General features: G+C 35.2%; 2 protein-coding genes across 6 annotated transcripts in view; both read left to right on the top strand.

The window, feature by feature from the left end:
- LOC129946722 (extracellular sulfatase SULF-1 homolog) overlaps positions 1-22664 on the top strand; it is a 336741-nt gene that overhangs the window by 196293 nt on the left and 117784 nt on the right. The gene's annotated exons all lie outside the window — the stretch shown is intronic.
- Positions 4881-6219, top strand: LOC129946742 (putative nuclease HARBI1). Its single transcript, XM_056057056.1, has 2 exons — positions 4881-5391; positions 5457-6219. Exons 1-2 carry the CDS (start codon positions 4944-4946, stop codon positions 6023-6025), a joined length of 1017 nt encoding a protein of 338 aa, XP_055913031.1. The 5' UTR covers positions 4881-4943; the 3' UTR covers positions 6026-6219.

Consider the following 22664-nt stretch of genomic DNA (forward strand, 5'->3'; position numbering starts at 1 on the left):
TTTTTTTCGGCACTTCATTTGAAATTTTTCAATTTTAGACTAATTCACAAGCAACGCGTTAAAGTTAATCCAAGTTACTATGGAAATGGACGTTCAAATCAAATTCGGGTCTATAGGAGATGTGAAAACACCAGTGCATTCTCGCACAGATCGTACTGCATCAAATATTGGTGCTATTCGCAATAGTGTGGCCGAAGAGCCGCCACCTTGACTTAAGAACTTAAGCCTCCATTTTACCCCGTAAGTCGTGAATGGTCAGAATGGTGGCAAGAAATGGCAACAGTCAATGAACATTTTCAGTGATGAGGTACGCTACATATTCATTTCAGTGAATTCTTCAATAAGAATAATTGTCAAGAGTGGTTATCGAATACCAATGCTGCCACAAAGATAAACTGTTTGTTGAGGATTATGGGCTGGCGGGGTTGTCATCATCGTGCAGTATTTTCTCCAAAATGAGGCTGGTCAGGCAGTTACTGTAAATGGTCTTTGCTATTGTGAGATGAGAACGAACTTTGTTTGGTCCGGATTGGAAGATATTGATGTGGACGATATGCACGTTCAACAGAACGCTGCCACACAATGGTAGTGTTATCTCACGTTGGGCTGATGTCAATTGGCAGCTAAGATCATGTGATTTGACACAGTTCGACAAATTTCTTTAGAGTTACTTACTTACTTAATGTGGCGCTACAATCCTGTGTGCCCTAGGGCCTCACCTAACAAACTTCTCCATCTAGCTCGGTCCCTAGCTAGATGTCTCCAGGTTCGCGCTCCAAGTTGGTCGATGTCACTTTCTCCTTGCGCTGTCCTGTGGGTGTGGATTCGAAGACTACGTGACCCAGCCATCTTATTCGTTGGACTTGTAAGCTTCTGGCTTAGTCTACGTCGCTGTGCAGCCCGTACTGATCGTCGTTCCATCTTCTCCTCCACTTCCCTTCGATGCATACGGGAGCGAAGATTACACGAAGAACTTTTCTCTCGAACCGACCCAAGGTGCTTTCATCCGCTTTTGTCATAGTCCATGCTTGTGCACCGTATAGCAGGACGGGGATGATAAAGGTCTTATATAGCGACACTTTGGTCCCTCAAGAGAGGACTTCACCACTCAACTGCTTTCTTAGTCCAAAGAAACAGCGGTTAGCAAGAGTTATTCTGCGTTTAATCCTGGTGCTGGTGTTGTTTTCTGCGTTTACAGCCCAGGTAGACGAAGTCCTTGACTACCTCAAAGTATCGTCTGTCGATGGTGTCGTTTTGACCGAGACGTTGTTGTTGTAAGTCCTTTCTTTACGACACCATGTACTTTGTAAAATTAGACTGGCTCTATACAGCTCATCCCTGTAGATGCTGTCATATGATGCCTTGAAATCGATGAAAAGATGGTGGTGTCAATTTGCTGTTGTTAGTTTTTTTTTTCAGGATATGTCGTAATGCAAACATTTGATTGACTGTGGACTTTTCTGTCTAAAACCACACTGATAAGGACCTATCAGGTTTTTGACTATGGGCTTTAGACGTTCACATATTACGGCAGAGAAGATTTTAAAGGCGATGTTAAGTAGACTGAATCCTCTATAGTTGGGGCAGTTTAGGGGGTCTCCTTTTTTCAGAATCGGGCAAACAATACTGAGGTTCCATTAATCGGAACCTTTCTTTCGACCATATCTTACATATAAGTTGGTGCAGGCTCCTAACCAACTTATCTCTAGCTGCTTGGCATTCAACAGTTTTATTAGACTTCAGCTTAGATATGGCAATCTTTACTTCGTCTAAGTCGGAAGAGCGGGATTGTTGGGTTTCGTCGTCTATGTTGAATGGATCATCCTGCTTGACAGCGGAGTTCGGTTCGTCGTCGCCGTTATACAGTCTGCCGAAGTGGCCTTTCCATATCCTCAGCATTGGCTGCGGTTCCACTATGATGTTTCCACTTTCGTCTTTGTAGTCTTCGGTTCTAGGTTTATGTACTTTACTTGTGAATTTGGTTTCAACTTTTCATAAAACTTTTGAACTTCATTCCCGCTTTTGAATCTCTCAACATCTTCGAGCTCACGCTTCTCATGCCTTCTCTTTTTCCTTCTGAGAAGTCGGTATTCCTCTCCTGCTCGTAAGGCTCAAGAGCAGCTCTTGCCCTTTTATGCAGAGCCACTTTGCGTGCCTGTTGTTTGGCTGCATTTGCCTGCCTACATTCCTTATCAAACCAGGGGTTCCTTGACGGTGGCTGCTTCAAACCCAGTGCATCAGAGGCGGCTTCTCTGATTGCATCTTGGCAATGTTGCCACTGGTTTTCGATACATTGTTTTGGCGCAGAGAACTTCGAGAGAGGTTACTTGTAACTCGGTCCGAAAAGGATTTGGCGATCTCTTGCGTTTGTAGCCTATCGACGTTGTACCTTCTCCCAGCACCTCCCTGTTTTGCCTTTGGTCTGGAAACCCGAAATGCTACCTTGGCTACAACGAGGTAGTGGTCCGAGCCGATGTTAGCTCCTCGGAAAGTTTGGACATCCATGATGCTGGATGCGTGTCTGGCGTCGATCGCAATATGGTCAATCTGGTTGACGGTAGATTGATCTTGAGAACTCCAACCTCCTTTGTGGATGTTGATGTGTTTAAAACGCGTACTGGCTAGCATGACATTTCGCCCTGCAGCAAAATCTATCAGCCTGAATAAGCTGCCGGAAATGTTGCCAAAATAAGAAACATTTAAGAACACAAATTGTTTGTCGTGAATTGCAATTTGATTTTAACGAACTGTCAAACTCAATTTGTGTTCCACATACAATCCACACTTCAATGAATAAAATGTTCTTGAGCGTCTTGACCTAAAATTGTCATTCAATTCTTTGTTGCGAATCTGTTATGACGAATAAAAACACGCCATGTATAAGAAATGTCATAATTGAAGAATATTCGTTCATTCGTTGTTCGTAGGTCGCTCTCATGTAAATAGCCATTAAGTCTTATTTTGAAATTTGGTTAAATTCTTGAACAAAAAATGCTTTACTAAATACATCTTTTAATTTTGTTCATCATTCTAAATTTATTTTAAGTTTGGCATTTGACTTAAGCCAATGTCAAACTTAAAGTTGACTTCAATTGACAAATAATTATAATGTCTCTAATGACAGATTATTTCATACATTGTTACTAAACGAGTCTGAACATTTTGAAATAGTGGGAGTATGTTCACCCCTTCATTCTCAAGTCTTTTTTGACATTAAAAACGAATCCAAATGAAATTGTCTTCATAATTTTATAAAGAACAATATAAACTTCAAAAAAATTCGTTTGTCAGCAAATCATAATAAAATTAAAATATTACTCTAAAAATATACTTCATAATAATTTTATTATGCTTATGTAAAATAAAAGAATAATTTTGCTTCTCTTGCGGCGCAGTGACTTCTTATGCATTTTTTTGGCAACCAAACCATAAGGCTTCTTGATAGTTTCCCTTTTGGGAACATTTATGTAGGTAGTTAGGTTCAAGTTTTTTTGTGTGTGTTCATTTTCTTATAAATGAAGTGTCATTTTAAATTTTTGAAAGTATTCATAATAAGTAAGTAGCTATGGCATGAAATTGGATGTCCTTGAAGATTATTTCGTATTAGGTTTGCCAAGTTTTTTGTATAATGTTGCAATTTTTAAACGGCAGTTTCAGAATTATCTGAAAATGCATTTAATTTTGTTTTTAGTGAGGCTTATAATGCAGACATTAAGAAGAGGATAGATAAGAAATAATACATTTCTTTAAAAAATGAGGTTAGATTTTTGACAACCATCCTATAAAATTAGACAAATTTTGTAAGTAGATAACCCTTTAAAAATAGTCTAGCGTTTTCGTTGCCTTCCTTGAAATTCAGAATTAACTGGTTGAACACAATTTTTCACCTACTTTTCACCTACTTTTACTTTTTTTCCTGAAGTAATTTTGGTGTTTCAACATGTATGAAGAAATTTGGTATCTGTCAGAAGCTACTTTTGATTTTCTATGGTGATTTCTTGGTTAAATAATAATGGATAAATATGAACCAAAAAATATTCAAGTGGCTGGCAAACGTAACATTTTTTTTTGAAAATTGTCCAACGAAAGACCCCCAAAAAATTGAAAAACATGAAACGTCAAAATGTCGCATGGTTAATAGCACGTACCACAGATTTTGACAGCTCTGTGAGCGGCAGCATTCAGTTCTAGTTACAGTTACTGACTAAAATAAATAAATTGGGTGGCGCAACAGTCCGTTGAGAGCTAGGGACTAGTCACTTAACACTCTCAACCATTTCTGTGTACGAGTTATGTTGTCAGGAATGGAGGGGACCTACAGTTTATATGCCGAATCCGAAAGGCTAATTTGAGAAAGCATTTTTTCATGATATGAGTTAGTCTTGGAGAATTTTTCAATTCCTCGCTAGAGGCAGTACCCGTGAAAAGACTTTAGATGGCACAGGCAGGGATCGAACCCAAAACCTCTGGCATGACAGTCCAATGCACTAACAAAGAAAACTGAGCATAAATCAAGTGATAGCTGTCAAAAAGACCAACTCCGAAAAAACGTATTGCCAGATTAAAACCCCACCAACAAAACACCGGGTTTAATATAAATTATTTTCAAAGACTCAAGTCCCCATTTCAAGTTCATTCAAAATCATGTAATCATTTCATACATAGTCTTGTCAAATCGTATTAAAAAATGGTGTGACAAATGACACTTTGGGTGGTATGCGAAATGCATTGTCTCAGTCTCAAATCTCATTATTTTGAGCTTTTGCTAGCTTTCGTATGCAAAATTGTTTTGAGACAAATCTCACAAAAATGAGATCGATCTTATTTTATAGATCTATCTCATTTGAGATGTTTCCGTATGCAGAAAAAAAGCGTTGTCTCATTCAAATGAGCCAAAGCTCGTAAAATGTTGAGACTGGAAATTAGTTGTCTCAGGAATAACAATGGCTGAGTACATGAATATTTTTGCTCCTGTTGAGTCAACAGGAAATTATAAAATTCTTTATAGGTTTACCCAAACTCAAATTGAGGCCTTAACAGATTATTTTTTTCAAAGTAGTGATACTTTTCGGGGTGGTCGTTTATCTAATAAAACCAGAATGATGGTTTTTCTACGATTCGTTGCTGATCCTGGTTTCCAAAGCGGAATTGCCGAAGATTTCGGAATCGACCAAAGTTCGGTATCTAGGATCATCATCGAAGTTGGTGAAAAAATTGTAAGGAAAAAAGAGGACTGGATTAAATTTCCGAATACGTTGGAGCAGACAGATGCCGAAAAAGTAATTTGGCTAAATAAGTATCAATTCCCATCCTGCATTGGAGCAATTGATTGCACTCACGTGCGCATTAAAAAGCCTATCCGTCACAGTGATGAATTTGTAAATAGAAAAGGTAGATAACACAAAGTTTAAGTGTTCTCAAAAATATAATTAATAATTCTCTTTATTTTGTGTTAGGTTTTCATTCAATAAATGTTCAAGCGACATGCAACGGAGCGGAACTGTTTACGAGTGTTGACATCTCTTGGCCAGGGTCGGTACATGATTCGAGAATCTTTAAAAATTCTGAAATTTACCAAACTCTCCTTGAAAGTTCATCAACTATACTCATTGGCGACGAGGGCTATGGAATTACTCCGTTTTTAATGACTCCGTACCGGAACCCTGTCAGTGCCGCTGAAGTTAACTTTAACAATATTCTAACGCAAGAAAGAGTTATTATTGAGAGAGTATTTGGCCAGCTTAAACAAAAATTTCCTTGTCTGCAATATAAATTAAGAGTGGCAACACGCAACGCACCAAAGGTAATAATGTCGTGTTTTATTCTGCACAACATTTCAAAAGCATTCCAGGGTGGGGATGAAAATGAGGAAAACCAGATGGATGCTCCAATGGATATAGAAGAAGAAGAACATACCCCTCTCTTTCCCCCCAATGACACATCAAGGAGAGATTCTCTTCTCAGAGTAGCTGGTCAGAGCAAAAGAAACGAAATTGCGAGGCTTTTGCTCAACCAAAACCGTTAGATTGTGCACATTTTTTTTTAAATAAAAACAAAAATAACATAAATATCAAGAGTTTTATTTATAAGATATGTATGTACATTATGTAATTGTTTCCCTTAAAAATTTTCAAAAGAAATTTCATTTTCTTGTGTAACTTTATTTTCAAGGAGTTTTAATTTTTTGGTTAACACTAAATTTTGCTTCAGTAAAATTAGCCTCTGTAAATCAGTTAGTGAAAGATCCCTCGTTTCCCCCGTCTCGTAGTTTGATAAAACTTCTATTTCATTATTAGCATGTCTTCTTTTCCGTGACGAATCCTTCAAAATTTTCGTTGCATTTGAAACGGAATTAGAGGATTCGTCTCTGCTTATGGCTACACTTTCTGCTCCTGTAATAAAATATTCATAATGAAAAATCAAACAATTATTATAAAAAACAATTGTATTTTACCTTCGAGCCTATTTAGCACCGGATTCGGATTTTCAGACCCACCATTGATTAAATCCCATAAATCCTTTTCCCATGACTTAAGTTTTATTTTTCTATTTCCCGTTTTATTGCGATCACATTTTTCTTTTATTCTTATTTTGATATTTGTAATTTTTTTTGAAATTTGATTTATTTCAATATTTTTGCCAAATTTTTTTCAAACTCCGATTTGAATGCTATTAAAGCATTTTTTTTCTTTTTTTTTAGGTCAGGAGTTTGACTTTTTGTCAAAAGCACTATATTTCTTTTAATAAAATTAACAAAAAAAAAATTTGTATCATCGTTTTTTTTTGAAAAGTTATCATAAACACTACTTTCACTTGAAGAAGACATTTTGAGACTGAGATAGTGAGATGAGACAAAGCTCTTGCATACCGAATTGAGCTTTGTCTCATTGCAAATGCTCTATCTCACAATCTCGAGCTCATTCTCAGAGCTCAATCTCATGAGACTGAGACAAAGCATTTCGCATACCACCCTTTAACTTGAATATAAACTCTGATATTTATCAATTTTTATTTACGTCATATTCTTAATTCTTAATCAGAGCTCTAAATAAATGGTTTCAATATTAAGCATTCACTTTATTTTCCTTTGTTAAACTATTAAGTTTATTAAGTTTAAGGCCTTGATTGTCAAGTGTACCCGGTGCTTATTTTGATTATGTGTGCACACTCTAGGAGAATGCTTTAGAAATAGTTTAATATAGGATGGTTAGAGTAATTGAAATCCACACCAAACGACACCACCTATTTATTTAAGGTGCCTTGTACATGAGCTGCATACTGACTCGTATAATAACAATATCTCAAGTTTATCATTTTCAAACTTAAACAATTAAATATAAAAAAAAACATAAGTATTGATGGAAACTGTCAATTTTAGAAAATGAGATCCAAAATTAAATATCTGACACAAAGAGTGTTCGATGCTTTTTACAGGAAGTGTCATAATGCGGATCATGAAGACGAACAAGTTGATTTTTATGAAGGAACGCGTTATTTCTTTGACGTAGTTATGCGTATTTCTCTTTTAGCTTAGAAAAGAGTTCTGAACATAGTCCTAGTATATTCTCTCAACAAACTGTGTTCTAAATACTCAGAATTATACATGAAACAAACTTAAACACTTAGCTGTCACTACTTGACATATGTCAATTTACTTGTCATTTCATTCTACAAAAACAAGAAAATAAATTCAAAACACACATTAGAATCAAATTTGTACGTTAAGCAAAATGACTTAAGTCATTAACTGGAAACATGTCTAAACACTTAGCCGTTACTATTTGACAGTTGTCAATTTCCTTCCACAAAAACATGAATTGAGATTCAAAACTTTAATTCAAATGGAAAAACTAATTCTTCCAAGTTAAGCAGAAAGTACTAAAGTCAGAAACTGGAAACACGCCTAAACACTGAGCTGTCATTATTCGACTTTTGTCAATTTTCTTTTACAAAAACATAAATAAGAAATGCAAAAAAAATTAACTCTAAAACTGGTCACACAGACTTAACAAAGTTAGGACTTTAATATCAAAACAAATATGATTTATTTTTGTCTTATTGTCTAAAGACTAAATTAATACGATATTAAGCAGTTGTTCTAACCTAAAGTCGCTAGTACTAAACGAAAGATACAAAAAACGCTGCTATTTTAATAAAAAACCAAGAAAACGATTTTTAAATTGTGACCGTTTTAACCATACGCCAAAGAATTATAATTAAACAAGTATTAAATATATTTTTTAAGGAATGAAAATTCTGATGCTTGCGTTCAGCATCTAACTCGATCTGCGTCTTTATTTTATTCTGAGCTCATAGACCGCGGTCTGAACAAGCTCAGGACACGTTCAGAACCAAAAAAGAAATACAAATTTGTAGTTCTGAACATTCAGAGGTTTTGTTTGACAGTTCGGGCTCTGCTTTTAACTAAAGAAGAAAAACGCCTATTATGCAAGTGTCGTTTTTATACAATCGTCCTGTTGTAAATTGCATTGAAAATGTATTTGGCAGTTCACCAAATGTCATTGGTCCGTAGAATAAATTGATATGTCATTTAAAACAGTTAAACAAAATTGACAGTTCATCGGATGCCATTGGTCCCTAGAAAAAATTGATATGACAGTTCAAATTACTAACAAAACAGTTCTGTATGTTTAAAAAATGCATCTACAAATCAAATATGCATTCCCAGATCGCAGCTCAAATGTCAAAACGTCGTGTGCGTCGTCGTTGTAAGCTTTGCAATTCAAAATTCTGTAAGTCTCATTCACATGTGTATGACACTTTAGAATGCGTATGTTTAAAATTTAAGTCTCTAAGTGGAACGATAATTCCGCATTTCTTTGTTAAATTAGACATCTTCCAGACAGCAAAATTCTGAATTCATTCCTTGGGCTCAATTTATAAAAATAAAACCAGCACCGTATTATCCAAATGAGCTGTGATTGAGGTTTCAATATTGGTTTCAATGAATGTAGGCGTACATGGTATTTCTATCTCTATCAAAATAACCCATAAACGTTATACACACTACAAGTATTACAGAGTGTTTTAAGAAAATGATGTATATAAATATATTAAACAAAAACACAAAAACGTGTAGAAACATAAAATACTTATAGTTAAGTAAAACTTATGCTGTACGACGAACGGGTCGATACTTTTATGACCCATTTCATCAACACATTATTATTTATATTGTGAGAGCACAAATTACTTGAACTTCCGTTTTTGATGTTTCTCGGGTGCCTTGCCTATACAAAGCTTATGTTACTTCCATCTTTTTGCCTTTTGCTTAGACTTATGTTAGACTTTGAATTATTATTATCATAAATAGAGGATGATTAATAAGTTCGAAAAGTAAAAGCTGTGTGCTTCAAGTCTTGAACTTTCGGCTTGAATATAATTTAGGTAATGTTAATTTCCAACACGAGAATGGATTGTTTTTATTATTTGAATAATGATGTGTTTCGAAAAGAGTGGTGTATTCATAAAACTTGTGTTTTACAAAATTAAGACGATTTCCTCTATAAGTCTTCTTTTCTTTTGTACATAATACCGAAACACCCCATAAGATGATGATTTTATCAAAGATTATTATCTGCGTAGGTCGCGAGAGTTGTTAATTTGAAGAAACTACCATTTAAAGAGCGTGGGTTTATTACAAGATGATGATGATGATGATGACCACTTCGCTTTGATTTTTAAATGGCAATAAGAACAATCTGCTGATGATGGGACAAACTTTATGCAGCCATCAGCCAACGCCATCATCGCCATATGGTCTGGTGTGGCTTGGCCTGGCCTGGCGATTAAACCATTTCCTGCCATACATCATCATCAACAGACATAGACATTGTGTCGAGGAGAAGAGATGTTGAATGAAATTTTTCAAAAAAATAAAAACTATATGAATCGAATCGAATTGAAAAGGTTTTCAAAAATATACCCACACCTACACTCAGAAAAATGATCGGTTAAAAACAACTTAAATCTCGTGTAAAATTAACTAAATGAGACTGCTAATATAGCACCTGAAAACTCACCGGGTTGAGTATCCTTGGCATGATGGTTAGTTCATTGGACTGTTTAAATTACCAAAGTTATTTAGTCGCAGCAACCTATCTTTTTAGTAGAAAGTTTTAAAAATAAATCGAAGTAACTATTATTATCAAATTCTTTATTTCATCATTCAAATTGTTTTACAATATTTAAGGCTTGTTTACACAAAGTCGACGAATTTCCAATTTCTTCTAATACTGAACATATCGATATTTCTTTTCGCTTCTGCTAATTATGTTGCAGATTAAATGATCAGCACAATAATAGATAAAGTTAAGGTTCAAGACTTCGATTCATGCTCTAAAAATAAGGCTTATAGCTTCGATCGAAAATTAACTTTTGAAATAGTTTGCTTCTGATAGAATCCGCTGATAAAGGTATGTCTTTATATTCCTTCATGTTGTCAATGTTGCTCCTGATTCCATTTCTTGATATAAAAGGCTTTGGATTGAGGTAGAATTACCATAAACGATTTGTGAAGACTTTTTTCATCTCTTTCCCTCACTCTTATTATTTAGTCGAAGTTTAATTTGAAACTGTGTTTTGGTGTTATGCATATTTCAGTGTTGAGTTTGCTAATTTAAATATGCGTTTGAAGAAATTCCTTTAAAGTGCTTCAAATTCGAGAGGTAAGTAGCCAATAATCTCGGCCCTATAGCACAAGCATATGTTTAAAATTAGTTGAAACACGCGGTCTTTGGACACTAGAACAATTTTTGGATTTCTAAAAAACTTTAGCCACATCAAGTTTAAATTTTTGTGTAACTTCATTGCTTTTTTTTTTGGTTTGTTTTGAAAAGTTCAAATTATGCGAAAGCAAAACTTCGAGATACTTAAACTCTTCAGACATTTTTAAGCGACCAATTCTCTTCGTAAAGTCATTGTTTTAGTTTTGTTTGTATTTACATGCAAGCCACATGTCTTGCAGAAAGAATTTAATGACTTGATTAGCAGCTTCTGTGAACGGATTGTCAGCTAGTTAAACTAAATCTTCCACTTAGAGCAAAACAAACAGTATTGGGCTTAAAATGAAGCCCTGGGGAACACCAGCTACCGATTCAAACTAATCTGAAAACTATGATCCAACTCTAACCGAGTCGGGTTAATTTGAAATACATTGACGAAAAATTCCGGAGATTACCAGTGATGAAAGCTTATATATAAGAGTCTGTCTGTTAATCTTGTCAAAAGCTGCTTTAAAGCCTACAAAACAAGCGAATACTTTCTTCTTTTTCTCTATAGACGTCCTTGCAATACTAATCAGTGCAAAAATATGATCCACTGTTGAGAAACCCGACGGAAATACTACTTGAAACTTGAAAAGAAATCCCTTTGTTGTTGTCAGGCATTCTACAGGAATGTCGTCTATGCCTGGAGCTTTATTATTTTGCTTTTTATCCGAACGTATGACCAGTTCACTCCAAGAAATTGAGCTATCCAATTCACTGACAATGGAGTTGGGTAGTGAGTAAATGAAAGTTTGGTCATTCTCATCAGCCGATAAAAGAATTTTAAAATGAGAAGCAAGTGCCTAAGTTCTGAAAGTTTTCACCATCATTTTACTACGACCGCCCAGTTGTCGAACATTACTCAAAGATTCCTTAAAGTTCTAACAAATGTTTGTTTTTTTAAGTTTAAGTCTTTGGAGTAAACATTTATAGTTATTAAGTGTTGGGAAAGCTGATGCTTTAATAATGATTATTATATGCTCGTCACACTGTTCTAATCTGCATTCAGGTTGAGAAGGAAAAGAGTAGCACTGTAGTTTTAAACGTGACCTGTAGAGATGACCATTTTTCTCATTAAATTTTAAATTCAGATAGTGGATGGGTAAATTTTGGCCCCGTTGTGGCCATTTTGTTTTGGTGACACCTGTCAAATCTTTTGTTTATTAATCAGTTGTTTATGCTTAATAATCATGGCAAGTTACACGATTAAAGAGCACGTTCAAATGATAAAACTTTATTATCAAATTGAGTGTTCGTTAAAGCAAACGTTACTCGACTCTTTAACGTTTGGTGAACAAATTTGAAACGACCGGTTCAGTAAACAATCAGCCAAAACCCGTACGTTCAAAGGAACGCAAGATCGGCCGAGAACATCGTCGGTGTCCTTGAAAATGTAAAGCAGAACCCGAGGCTGTCTATTCCTCACCATGCACAAGAACTCAGCAGACTTCAACTTGACGAATTTTGCGTCCGGACTTAGACCTACAGCCGTACAAGATGGGGACCCAAATTTTGGCCAAAAACCCTTCATTAGTGACAATGCGCATTTTTGGATGAATGGCTGTATTAACAAGCAAATTTGCCGTATATGTGGACCACACTAACCAATCTAAAGTTACCGTTTGATGTGTATTTTAGGCTGGCGTGGTAATTGGTCCGTACTTTTTTGAAAACGACGTTAGAGAGGCGATGGTCGTTTGGAAATGATTCTCCATTGCCTGTAGAAATAAATGACTTACTCTGTAAAAGTTAATGACTTACTCGGTTAAAGTAAATGACTTACTCGGTTTAAATTAAGGAGTTACTCGGTTAAAGTAAACTAGTCAGTCGGTAAACACAATCGGTTATTCTGAATTGCTTTTGTTTATTTCATTCATAGATTGTTTTAAAATTAATAGCCACCCATTGAACCCATTAATTTTTCTCCGTGTACCACCATTGCCATCTTCGATCGTCCGAATGGATTGGTTTTGAATGTTTTATAGCTGCTGCATTTGGTAGCTGATGGTAAAAGTTATTTTCGGATTGATAGAGCAAAACAATGGGATTTCCAACTCTATTTTAGATTAGGCATATCTATCTCTAAATTGTCATCATCAGATATGATGACTATGGCTATAATTTGAAGTTAAAATTCAACAAATTATGGTAATTTCCATTAGAATGATTTTATTGCGTGTTAGAAGTGGGTTTTGATTTTTGGTTGTATGTTTGTGTTTTTCGGCCAATTTTGGGGCTTTAATGTTTTACAAAATATTTTCTAATTTAAAGCACGAGAAACCCAAAACACATACAAACAACATACTTTGTAAAGGAAATTAAAAGAAAAACGCCATAAAACATGCTCCGGCCGGCATCATAAGAAGTGATTTTCTTAATTATTGTAATTAATCTTAGTACAGCCCAATGGAGCACACAAATATTGATTGATCACTTTCTTAGGGTTATATTCCTTATTTTATTAGTCTTGTTGGAAATATAATATATTTATGTAAGTATATTAGGTACTTTGTTTTTTTGTATGGTTCCTTTTCAAGAAGGATAGGAAAATTGTTTTCATTGCATAATTGGGAAACATTTTTGTTTGGGATTTTGATGGATGAATCGGTGTATTTCTTCTTTTTTAAATCGAAATCGAAATCTGTGCTATTTAAAAGTACAGTTGAAAAATATTAAAAATTTAGAAAAAAATCGTTTAGGATTTTATATAAAAGAATTATGTACAGACTTTTCCAATAAGAGGTTTCATTTTGATATTTAGAAAATATAACAATTACTTAAGAAACATGTGGTACCCGTGGCATGATGGTTAGTGTGTTGGACTCTCATGCCAGAGGTCTTGGGTTGATGCCAGCCTATGCCATATAAAGTCTTTTCACGGGTACTGCCTCTTGCGAGGATTTGAAAGATTCTCCAAGACTAACTCTTGTCATGAAAATGTGCTTTCCCAAATTAGCCTTTCGGACTTGGCATATAAATTTAAAGTCCCCTCCATTCCTGACAACATTACTCGCACAAAGGAATGGTTAAGAGTTGTAGGTCACTAGGCCCTAGCTCTCAACGGATTGTTACGCCACCCAATTTGTTTTTATTTGTAAGTTGTAAGTAAGTAAGTTCAAATTTTACCGGACGTAATTTAAATGAATCTCAGAAATTTGTGTTCAGAGTGTTGAACATAGGATTTTAGACATTTTGCCCATCTTTCAGACAAATTATGGGTACAATTCCAAAATGCCTCTTTGGAGGTAAACAATTCTACTTTCCAATTGTTGACTTCTTTAATTTGGCGAATCGCTGCTATCTATGTGTGCTTTAATATTTCCGAATTAAATGATTTAAATGTGGTCCTTACCACTTAAGCGGTATGAGAAGATTCGTTATCATGTTGTACTGTAATTTTCCGAGAATTTGGACACATTCCGCCCTTTTTTCGAGCAACGCATGATTCGAGGTTTTAACAACTCGAAGTACATTGTACCACACTGGCACCACCAAACACTGAGCTTTTTAAAAGTAAAGCAATTTATCCTTGGAGTCTATGGTGCGGTAACGAAACCATGTTATAACTACTGGAGAATGTTCCCCATAAGTTTAAACTAGCAACCGACCCCTTCAGTTGCTTTTCTTTTGATGGAATAACAACCAAAAAATATTGACACATTTTTGGAGGTTAACAACTATGACGTTATTATTTTGGCAAAATTTAACTTCTGTATCTTTGAAGGGTATGAAGTTCAATAGGCTAGGGCTGCCGTAGTGATCATTATACATTTTTGTTAGGGTTACTAATAAATCATATGCTTTCCTTGAAGAAGTATTCTAAACAATTCATAATAAATGCCAAATTAATCAAAAATTCGGTCCAAAGCTTTATTCAATGCACTGACGAAAACGGTGTGCTACAAGTCAGAGATTCAAGGAGTATATATACCTTTTGGTATAGTCAATATGATAACGACGCGACGGTAGTCAATATGACAACTGAGGTAGTCAATAGGACAATTGCGGTAGTCAATATGACAATTTATCTGAAAGCCGTAATTTCTCTACGTTCCTCTAATGAGTTCTAACAGTTGGGTTTTCAAAAGAACGCGTTGAAGTGCTAGACGAAGGAATCTTCGCTTTTATGTAGAATGGTCATTGTCTGGCATTTGATAATGTTGAGCTCTAATCAATTATTATTGATACCGGGTCGATAAATTGTCTATATCTGTTTGGAAGGAGATATGCCTTCATGCTTTGCAATGATTTAGAAAAATGTTGTACAGTCTGCGTAAAAGGATATTTGACAATGAAGAATAATTATGCTAATGTCATTAATTATGAGAATAAAGAGAAAAGGTCCTAAGTGACTACCTTGGCGGACTCCAGAAGTAAGAGGAATAGGATTTAAAGTGCAGATCTAAAGCGCATATAATATACACGATTCTAAAGTATAGAAATAATCCGTTTCAGGAAAATAGGTTCAAAAACTAAAGAGAAGAATTTAAAGACTATAAAATTGTGAGAAATATTATCGACGGCTAAGAAACATAAAACGAACCATGGATCGGCCAATACCCAAGTACAAAGAACGGGACCAAATAGACGCTTACAGAAACAGCGACTTGCGACGCACTACGTAGACACAAGAGTGGCTTACTGACAAGACTCAAAAACTTGCACAGACGACTAAATTACCCACACGACTTGAAGGTTAGGACACTGAAGTCGTCAATAAAAAATGTCAATATGTTGATTAAGGAGAACTACAGGTTATCAATTAACAAGTACTGGGACCGTAAGATCCGGTCAGTTAATTCCAGTGACCCTAGTATATTCCCCAAAATCAACAAAATATTCAGGACAAAAAACGATAATGATTTTCAGTGTGTGAAGCTTAAAAGAAGTGAATCCGAAGGAAAAAGAGGAGGTGGTGGGAGGTACTTTCCAGCAAGTATACAAGTTGAATGTTAGTATTCACCCCAACCACGACCTTTGAAAACAGAGCCCTACTTAATCATTTTTACCTCCGTAATGATATCACACAATAACGATCGGAGAAGTGCGGTTTCATGCGATTCAATGACGATTCATTGGCAAATGCCATAATCGCCGAGCAAACGGGACCAAGTCCCTTGTTAGTGACAAAGCTCATCTTCAATTCAATAAAAAATAAAAAGTCAGCAGGGATCGATGGTATATCCAACGTTGTACAAAGCCATTTACCGATGGGGTGGCAATTAACATTTACACTCTTCAACAATGCACTGAATAATGCATATTATCCAGTGCATTGAAAGGCCGCGGTGGTTCATCCTCTCCCGAAAAAGAGAAAGGACAACTCCAACCCGTCTAATCTTTCCAAAGTTTAAGAGAAAATATCAATAGGAATCTGGCTAAGTGGGCTGCGGACGACAAAATAATTCCGGATAAACAGTTCGGGTTCAAGGCGGGTCATGACACAATTTATGCTTCGCCTTAACTCGTTTCTGATATCCAATGGAATAATTTAAAACAACAATGCACAGGTGCTGTTCTGGTTGACTTGAAAAAGACCTTTGACACCGTATGGTTAGACTTAGAGGGTCTAAATGTGAGCAGGCTTGGCACGGTAGAGAGTTTGTTGTCAAAAGTGGCAATGTAACTTCTACCACAACATTCCAAATTTAAAATGGTCTTCAATTGGGAGAGGTGAATCCGCCGATTCTCTTCAGAGGCTTATATCGAACATCCGAATCTTCTTTTGCTCATAACTATTCCAACGAGAACCTATACAATGGGGCTCGAATCAACAATAATAACCTCGTGATAAAACTCGTTCGAGGTATTGCAAGAACTAATGGATAGATTGACAGTTCCTCTACTCTACCACGTAAGACGAAGAACCTATACAAACGGGGAGTCGTGGCACAAAGCAGATCAAAACTCCTTTTGTTCAGTAGGACTGTTGCCGAACAGGACCGAACTGATAGGGTGAAGGAGGAGAATCACTTTTGGTGGCTTTAATCTTCAATTGACTCTACCACGTCAGACGAAGAACCGTGGATAGTCGACTCCTATACAATCGGGGAGTCGTGGCACAAGGCAGAGAAAAGCTCCTTCGGTTCAGTAGGACTGTTGCCGAACGGGACCGAACTGATAGGGTGAAGGAGGAGAATCACTTTTGGTGACTTTAATCTTCACTTGAAATTGGGTAGTTAAGATGGAGTTTTAAGCCTTGGTTGGATGACATACTCCTTTTATAGTTTTTGGGTTTAAACAAATGTATCTTAAACTTTTTAAAGTTAATGGTTTTTCGAGTCACTATTTTACTCTAACCAGAAATACATTGAACGTCAAATCGAAAAATTACTCTCGTATCAGTATCTGATTATGATGTTTACGTAGATACTTTTTATTATTCTCACAAAAGATGAACTTTCAAATTGGAACACCATTTTCCCATTTTTTCATTCTGCTCGACAAACAAAAAAAAAAACCATCACTAAAATGAACTCTTTAATATATTTTTTTCTTTTAAACTCTTTTCTAAGACGACACAATATATAAAACTTAAATAAGTAACCACAATTTATAAAGAACTCGTACAGCATAAATCAATATACTTTCTCAAGTTTATCTCGAATTTCCTTAATCTACCTTTTTAAACTGTTTGTTTTCAAACAACTTGCTACCTCTTTATTTTTTAAGAGATACCTTTATCTTCACTTTTTTATCTTCATTTGAATTTTTCAAAACTAGTCCATCAAGCATACATAGACGGGTACTTTTATATAGGTACGAGTATCTTTATCAACTTATGTACATTCTACAAAAACCTCTTTAGAAACTTCTCCAACCCGAAATTCAAGTTGTTTTGGGAAACTTCTATAGTTTTTTTGTGTTCTTTTGTTGCAAATACCTTAGTTGAGAATCATTTGTAAAATTATTTAAAAAGTTTCCTTAAACGGATATAATTTATACGTTCACAACATACAAACGTCTTTGTATCTTTTAAAGCCTACTAAAAAAGTTTATGAAAATACACACTAGGTTAGGTTAGGTATAATATTGTAAAAACATTTAAGTTTGCGGTATTTTCATTGATTAAATTCCATCAAGTTGCGGAAGTCTTCGCAGTATAGAAAAATGTCTAAATGTGCCATACTAAGTAGGTATATGGCTAAAGAAGATTGACACAATCTAATAAAAGAAATCTCTGTTAGATGCCGCTGTCATCGTTGAGTTTTTGTTTCTTCTATTTTTCGCCCAGCCCCATCAGCATCACCATCCACTCTTAGATTAATTTAGCGGAAAATCTGATGTGTGCGGATTATGGAGGCCCACGTCTTCCTGTGCTTTGAAAGTCGGAGCACAGAAGATGCATCACACATTTTCACGTAGGTGGTGCATAAAAGTAGTTTTCACTATTAATACTCGCATATGTGTAGCTTATGTGCGTTGTCTTTGCCTTTTAAATGAAGAAAAATTCATTCACCAAAATAGTTTTTCCTTGGATTTCCCATTTGAAAAACCTTCATAGTCTTACACCATGCACAAAGTGGAAAAATTGATCTTCTGCTTGAAAGAAATCAATATAAAACTTAAAGTGTGGTAACGTGGATTAATTGTTCACATTGGTCTTCAAACTTTTAGTTGCGTTTTTAATGTATGTACAGTACAGTGCCGTTCGAAAAAAGTTGGTTAAACTTTTTGTGTTGAAGTAACAACATATTTTTTAATGAGGTTTTATTTTATTGTGCGGTTCAAATTGTTTTATGATACAATAAGAATTTTGAGATTTTTCTAAAATGATCACGGAAGCGAAAAGTGAGTATAACGTAAAATGAGTTTTTTAGGTACCTGCCTTATTTTTAAGGATTAAAGAAAAATACTTTTTTTGTGCTGTTTTATTTATTACTTCTCAGAAACATGTTGTACCTAATTAATACTCTGTTAGACCTCCTCTTGCTTGTACTACGGCTGTATATCGGCAAGACATTGAATGAGATAGGTTTTTCTATGTTGATTCCGGTATCGTTTTCCAGGTAAGTAGATTTTTTCGTAATCTCAAGTTTCATTATAGACCAAATATGCTCAATTGGATTGAGATCCGGACAACAAAGTACATCGATATTATTTTCTTCGAAGTAATTTTAAACCTTAGAAACAAATATAGAAATCCTAATATTATTTTTAGTAATAAAAGTTTTTGCTTTTTTTAAAGCTTAATATGGTAAAGATAAAAACAAGTTCATAAATACAATTTTGGCTGTATGACAAGTAGCAAATAAAACTGTTTCGCCAAAAAGCTGTAGCACCGTGGGCTCTAATACATTTTCCAGGACTAGTAGGTAAACTCTTGTTTTTATATAGATTCTAGAAAGCTCATTCTACCTTTTTCATCTAAAGAAAAGCATCCCCACACCTTCAGTTAAGACGCTTCCGCAAAATTCGATCAGAGTTTTGTCTTTCTTTCGATTTTCTTCGCGCAAGGATCCTCCCATCCCTAATAATGAGCTTGAATTTTGATTCGTCCGAAAAGATGATATTGTTCCACATGTCTTCAGTCTAATTTAGGTGCTCCTGAGCCCAGATCAATCGTTTTTTCTTGACTTTTCTAGGAAAATCCGGCTTCAGTACTGCCTTGAGTGCTTTAAGTCCAGCTTTCACGAGCCTTTTACTTACTGAGCTTGACGAAATTAATTTGCTTACAGCTCGACAGATCGTTTTTAAGGTCCACCGAAGTCCTGAACCGATGCTGACTACTGTACAACACAAAAAAAACATGTTCTACAGGGTTGTCTATTTTGGCCTTTGATTAGAAATTTTACGTGTTGTCAAATTGAGATGTGAAAGACACAAAATTTTCCCATTTTTTCTACAAAATCACTTTAATGGTTTTGGACTACTATCACGAGCCAATTTCAGCTCATATTTGTAATAATGTCAACTTTTATATTCGTGTTTCAATGACATGTTTTTTCCCAGTGCAAAAAGAAACCCATAGCATTGCTAAATTCCAAGAACTGATCACGAAAAGGGTAATAACATGTTTGACCAACATTTTTCGAACAGCACTGTATATATGTTTTTTTATTCTATTAATAATAATAATTGGATAGTTGTTGATCTATGCCGTTAATGTGCAGAGCTATCCCATGTTTTAGCTCTTGAATTTTTGGTGGCTTATTGACGTACACCTTTTTTATCAATTAACCCCAAAGAAAGAAATTCAACGGTGTAAAATTACATAATCTTGATGGACAATTGACTTCCCCACTAAGTGAGATAACACGGCCATTGAATTTATCGCGGAAAAAAGATTTGTTTCGTTAACTGTGGCAAGTGGCACCGACCTCTTGAAACTGCTTGTCGTCCACATCCAAATCATCCAATTCGGGCCATAAAAAGTAACCTAATCACACTAACTTAGTTACTGTCTGTCACAGTCTCATTTTGGAAAAAATACGGTCCAATGATGCAGCCAGCCCATAAACTGCACCAAACAGTCACTCTTTGTGTGTGGATTGGTTTTTCGACAATCATTCTTGGATTGTCGTTCGCTCAAATGAACGAATCCACAGAACCAAAAATGCGCCTCATCACTGAAGATTATTTTCTTCGAAAATTGAATATCCACTATTCTTGCCATCATTCTGATCATTGACGTCTGACAGCTTAAACTTAATGGTTTAGTTCTTGAGTAAATTGTACCTTGTAAGAGTCAAAATCCAAGTCTTTACGCATAATGTTCATCAACGACGACGTAAGCCTGAATAACTTTAATGTGTTGAAATTGAGAAATGTCAAATAAAAAGCAGAAAAAATTGACGTTTAGGTGTGGTTCACATTCGTCATCGATTTAACATTATGTGTCAACTACTTGATTGTGTTCTCAAATTTCTACTTCAACAGACCTTTTGGTGAATTTAATGATTTTGAAGCCATTAAAGACTTTTGACTGAAGTCATATAGTACCTATGTCATTAATTTTGTGGTTTCAAGTAGGTAGTACTGGCAGATGTGACAGATGTGATATAATTGGTGTTTTTTTTTAGACATGTGGTTTTCAAGACCAAAAGAACGAATTACAATGTTATTTCCAAAAATTCACATTGTGTCTTAAAAATAATTTCGCGCAAGTAACCGAAACGGCCGCAAGTAAACAATAGCCAAGAGGACCAATTACCGACCACTTTTTGCAGCTATTGTGAGCGTTTGTAAACAATAACTCGCCGGATTTTCTCTTTCAAGGCGTCAATCATTTCAGACTTATCTGCGTATGCAAGTGAATTCACAGCAGTGTTAAATAATACGATCTTAGAGGCCACGCACAATAGCCAACGATGATAATGGGGGACGATATAATTAGCTCACCAAAAGTTTTCTTCGAGCCATTTTACGAGTATTGACAACTAATAAATGCACATTACAAAGGTCATTCAGGTGTTCGTCTATTCATTACATAATGGCAAACCAAACTGAGCATAAATCAAGTGACAGCTGTCAAAAAGATCAACTGCGAAAAAGGTATTGAAAAACTGAACATCACACATCTACAAAAAACAAACACCCAATTCAGATTTCGAAGCTATAGCTACTACATTTTGCGACCTTAGGTCTTTTTTATTAGATTTGACTGGGCTACACATTATAAGTGCTTGGCAGCCTTATTGTTCTTGGCAGCTTTGCTAAAAAATGTTGCATACCAATGATGCCAAATTACAATAAGTACTTAAATGAACCATAACCATATGTGTATTTTTTTAAGCATCATTTCATATTTTTGCCAACTAAATTCTCAAGCTCTACATAATGCAGAATGGTAGTAAAGTAGTTTTAAGGCAAAAGATTACTGATATGAAATCGAAATCATATTAAGTATTAACGATTTATATCCTTTTTCAATTTGAAGATTAATAACTCTACAAATTACGCAAATATAGCAATCGTAGAAGTGGTCCAAAAGGGTGTTTTAAAATCTGAAGGACTTTCATGCCAGAAGTCCAATTTGAATCTCCTAAAAATGTTTCAAAGCATACAGAATTGTTGAAGGTTATAAGTATAGTTTTTTACGAGTAAAACGAAACTTAAACAATACAAAAAAGTTAATCACAGTTTCTAAACTTTCAGTAACACATTACGTCGGTATATAAACAGAAATGATATTTTGACGACTTTACATCAGTATTTCGGGCACATTCAGAATTTTGGAAAATTGTTCAAATATAAGATACTTTGTTTTTTTTTGTATAATCCTGTCAGCTGTCAAAATTAATTCTGTATTGATACAGGAACACCCTTTATACAAAAAAGACGTAGGAATCTTTATACTACACCTTAACTTACCATAACATATCTAAAGTTTGCACTCAATTTCCATTTAAAACCAGAGATTTCAGCAACGAAAGGGAGCGAGAGTAAGAGCCAGAGGATTATTTCACGTTCGCTCGTTCAAAAATGACCTTAACCTCTAAAGCATACACATTTCAAAAACGAGATGAATTGTGAGAAGCAATCTATAATATCGACGTTATCGACGACCTATCGACCTCTTACAGCCAGCGACCCAAATTCAGAAGCATCCATCGAGAGTATATTTTGTGAATTTAGGTTTAGCAATAAATGTTGGGGAGGATATTATGGCCAAAAATATAGTATTTTAGAAATATATAAATCCTCGTTCTCTTTAGTTAGGCTAGGTTATAGGTTTATAGATATTTTCAACAATGTTATAAATGTAGGTTTATAACGTGTTGCATAAGCTGCAGTCTACTGGTACTCGTATATATAAGATGTCAAGAGCCTTCTGGCTCATACCCTTATACAAGAACGTCGAGAACATAAGGGGCTGTGGTATGGTGCTTGATATGCGGAAGTAATCATTTTCAGAAAATTTCCAAATCAGGAAAT

Source organism: Eupeodes corollae, chromosome 1 (genome assembly GCF_945859685.1).
Source record: "Eupeodes corollae chromosome 1, idEupCoro1.1, whole genome shotgun sequence".
In the NCBI taxonomy this organism is placed as follows: domain Eukaryota; kingdom Metazoa; phylum Arthropoda; class Insecta; order Diptera; family Syrphidae; genus Eupeodes; species Eupeodes corollae.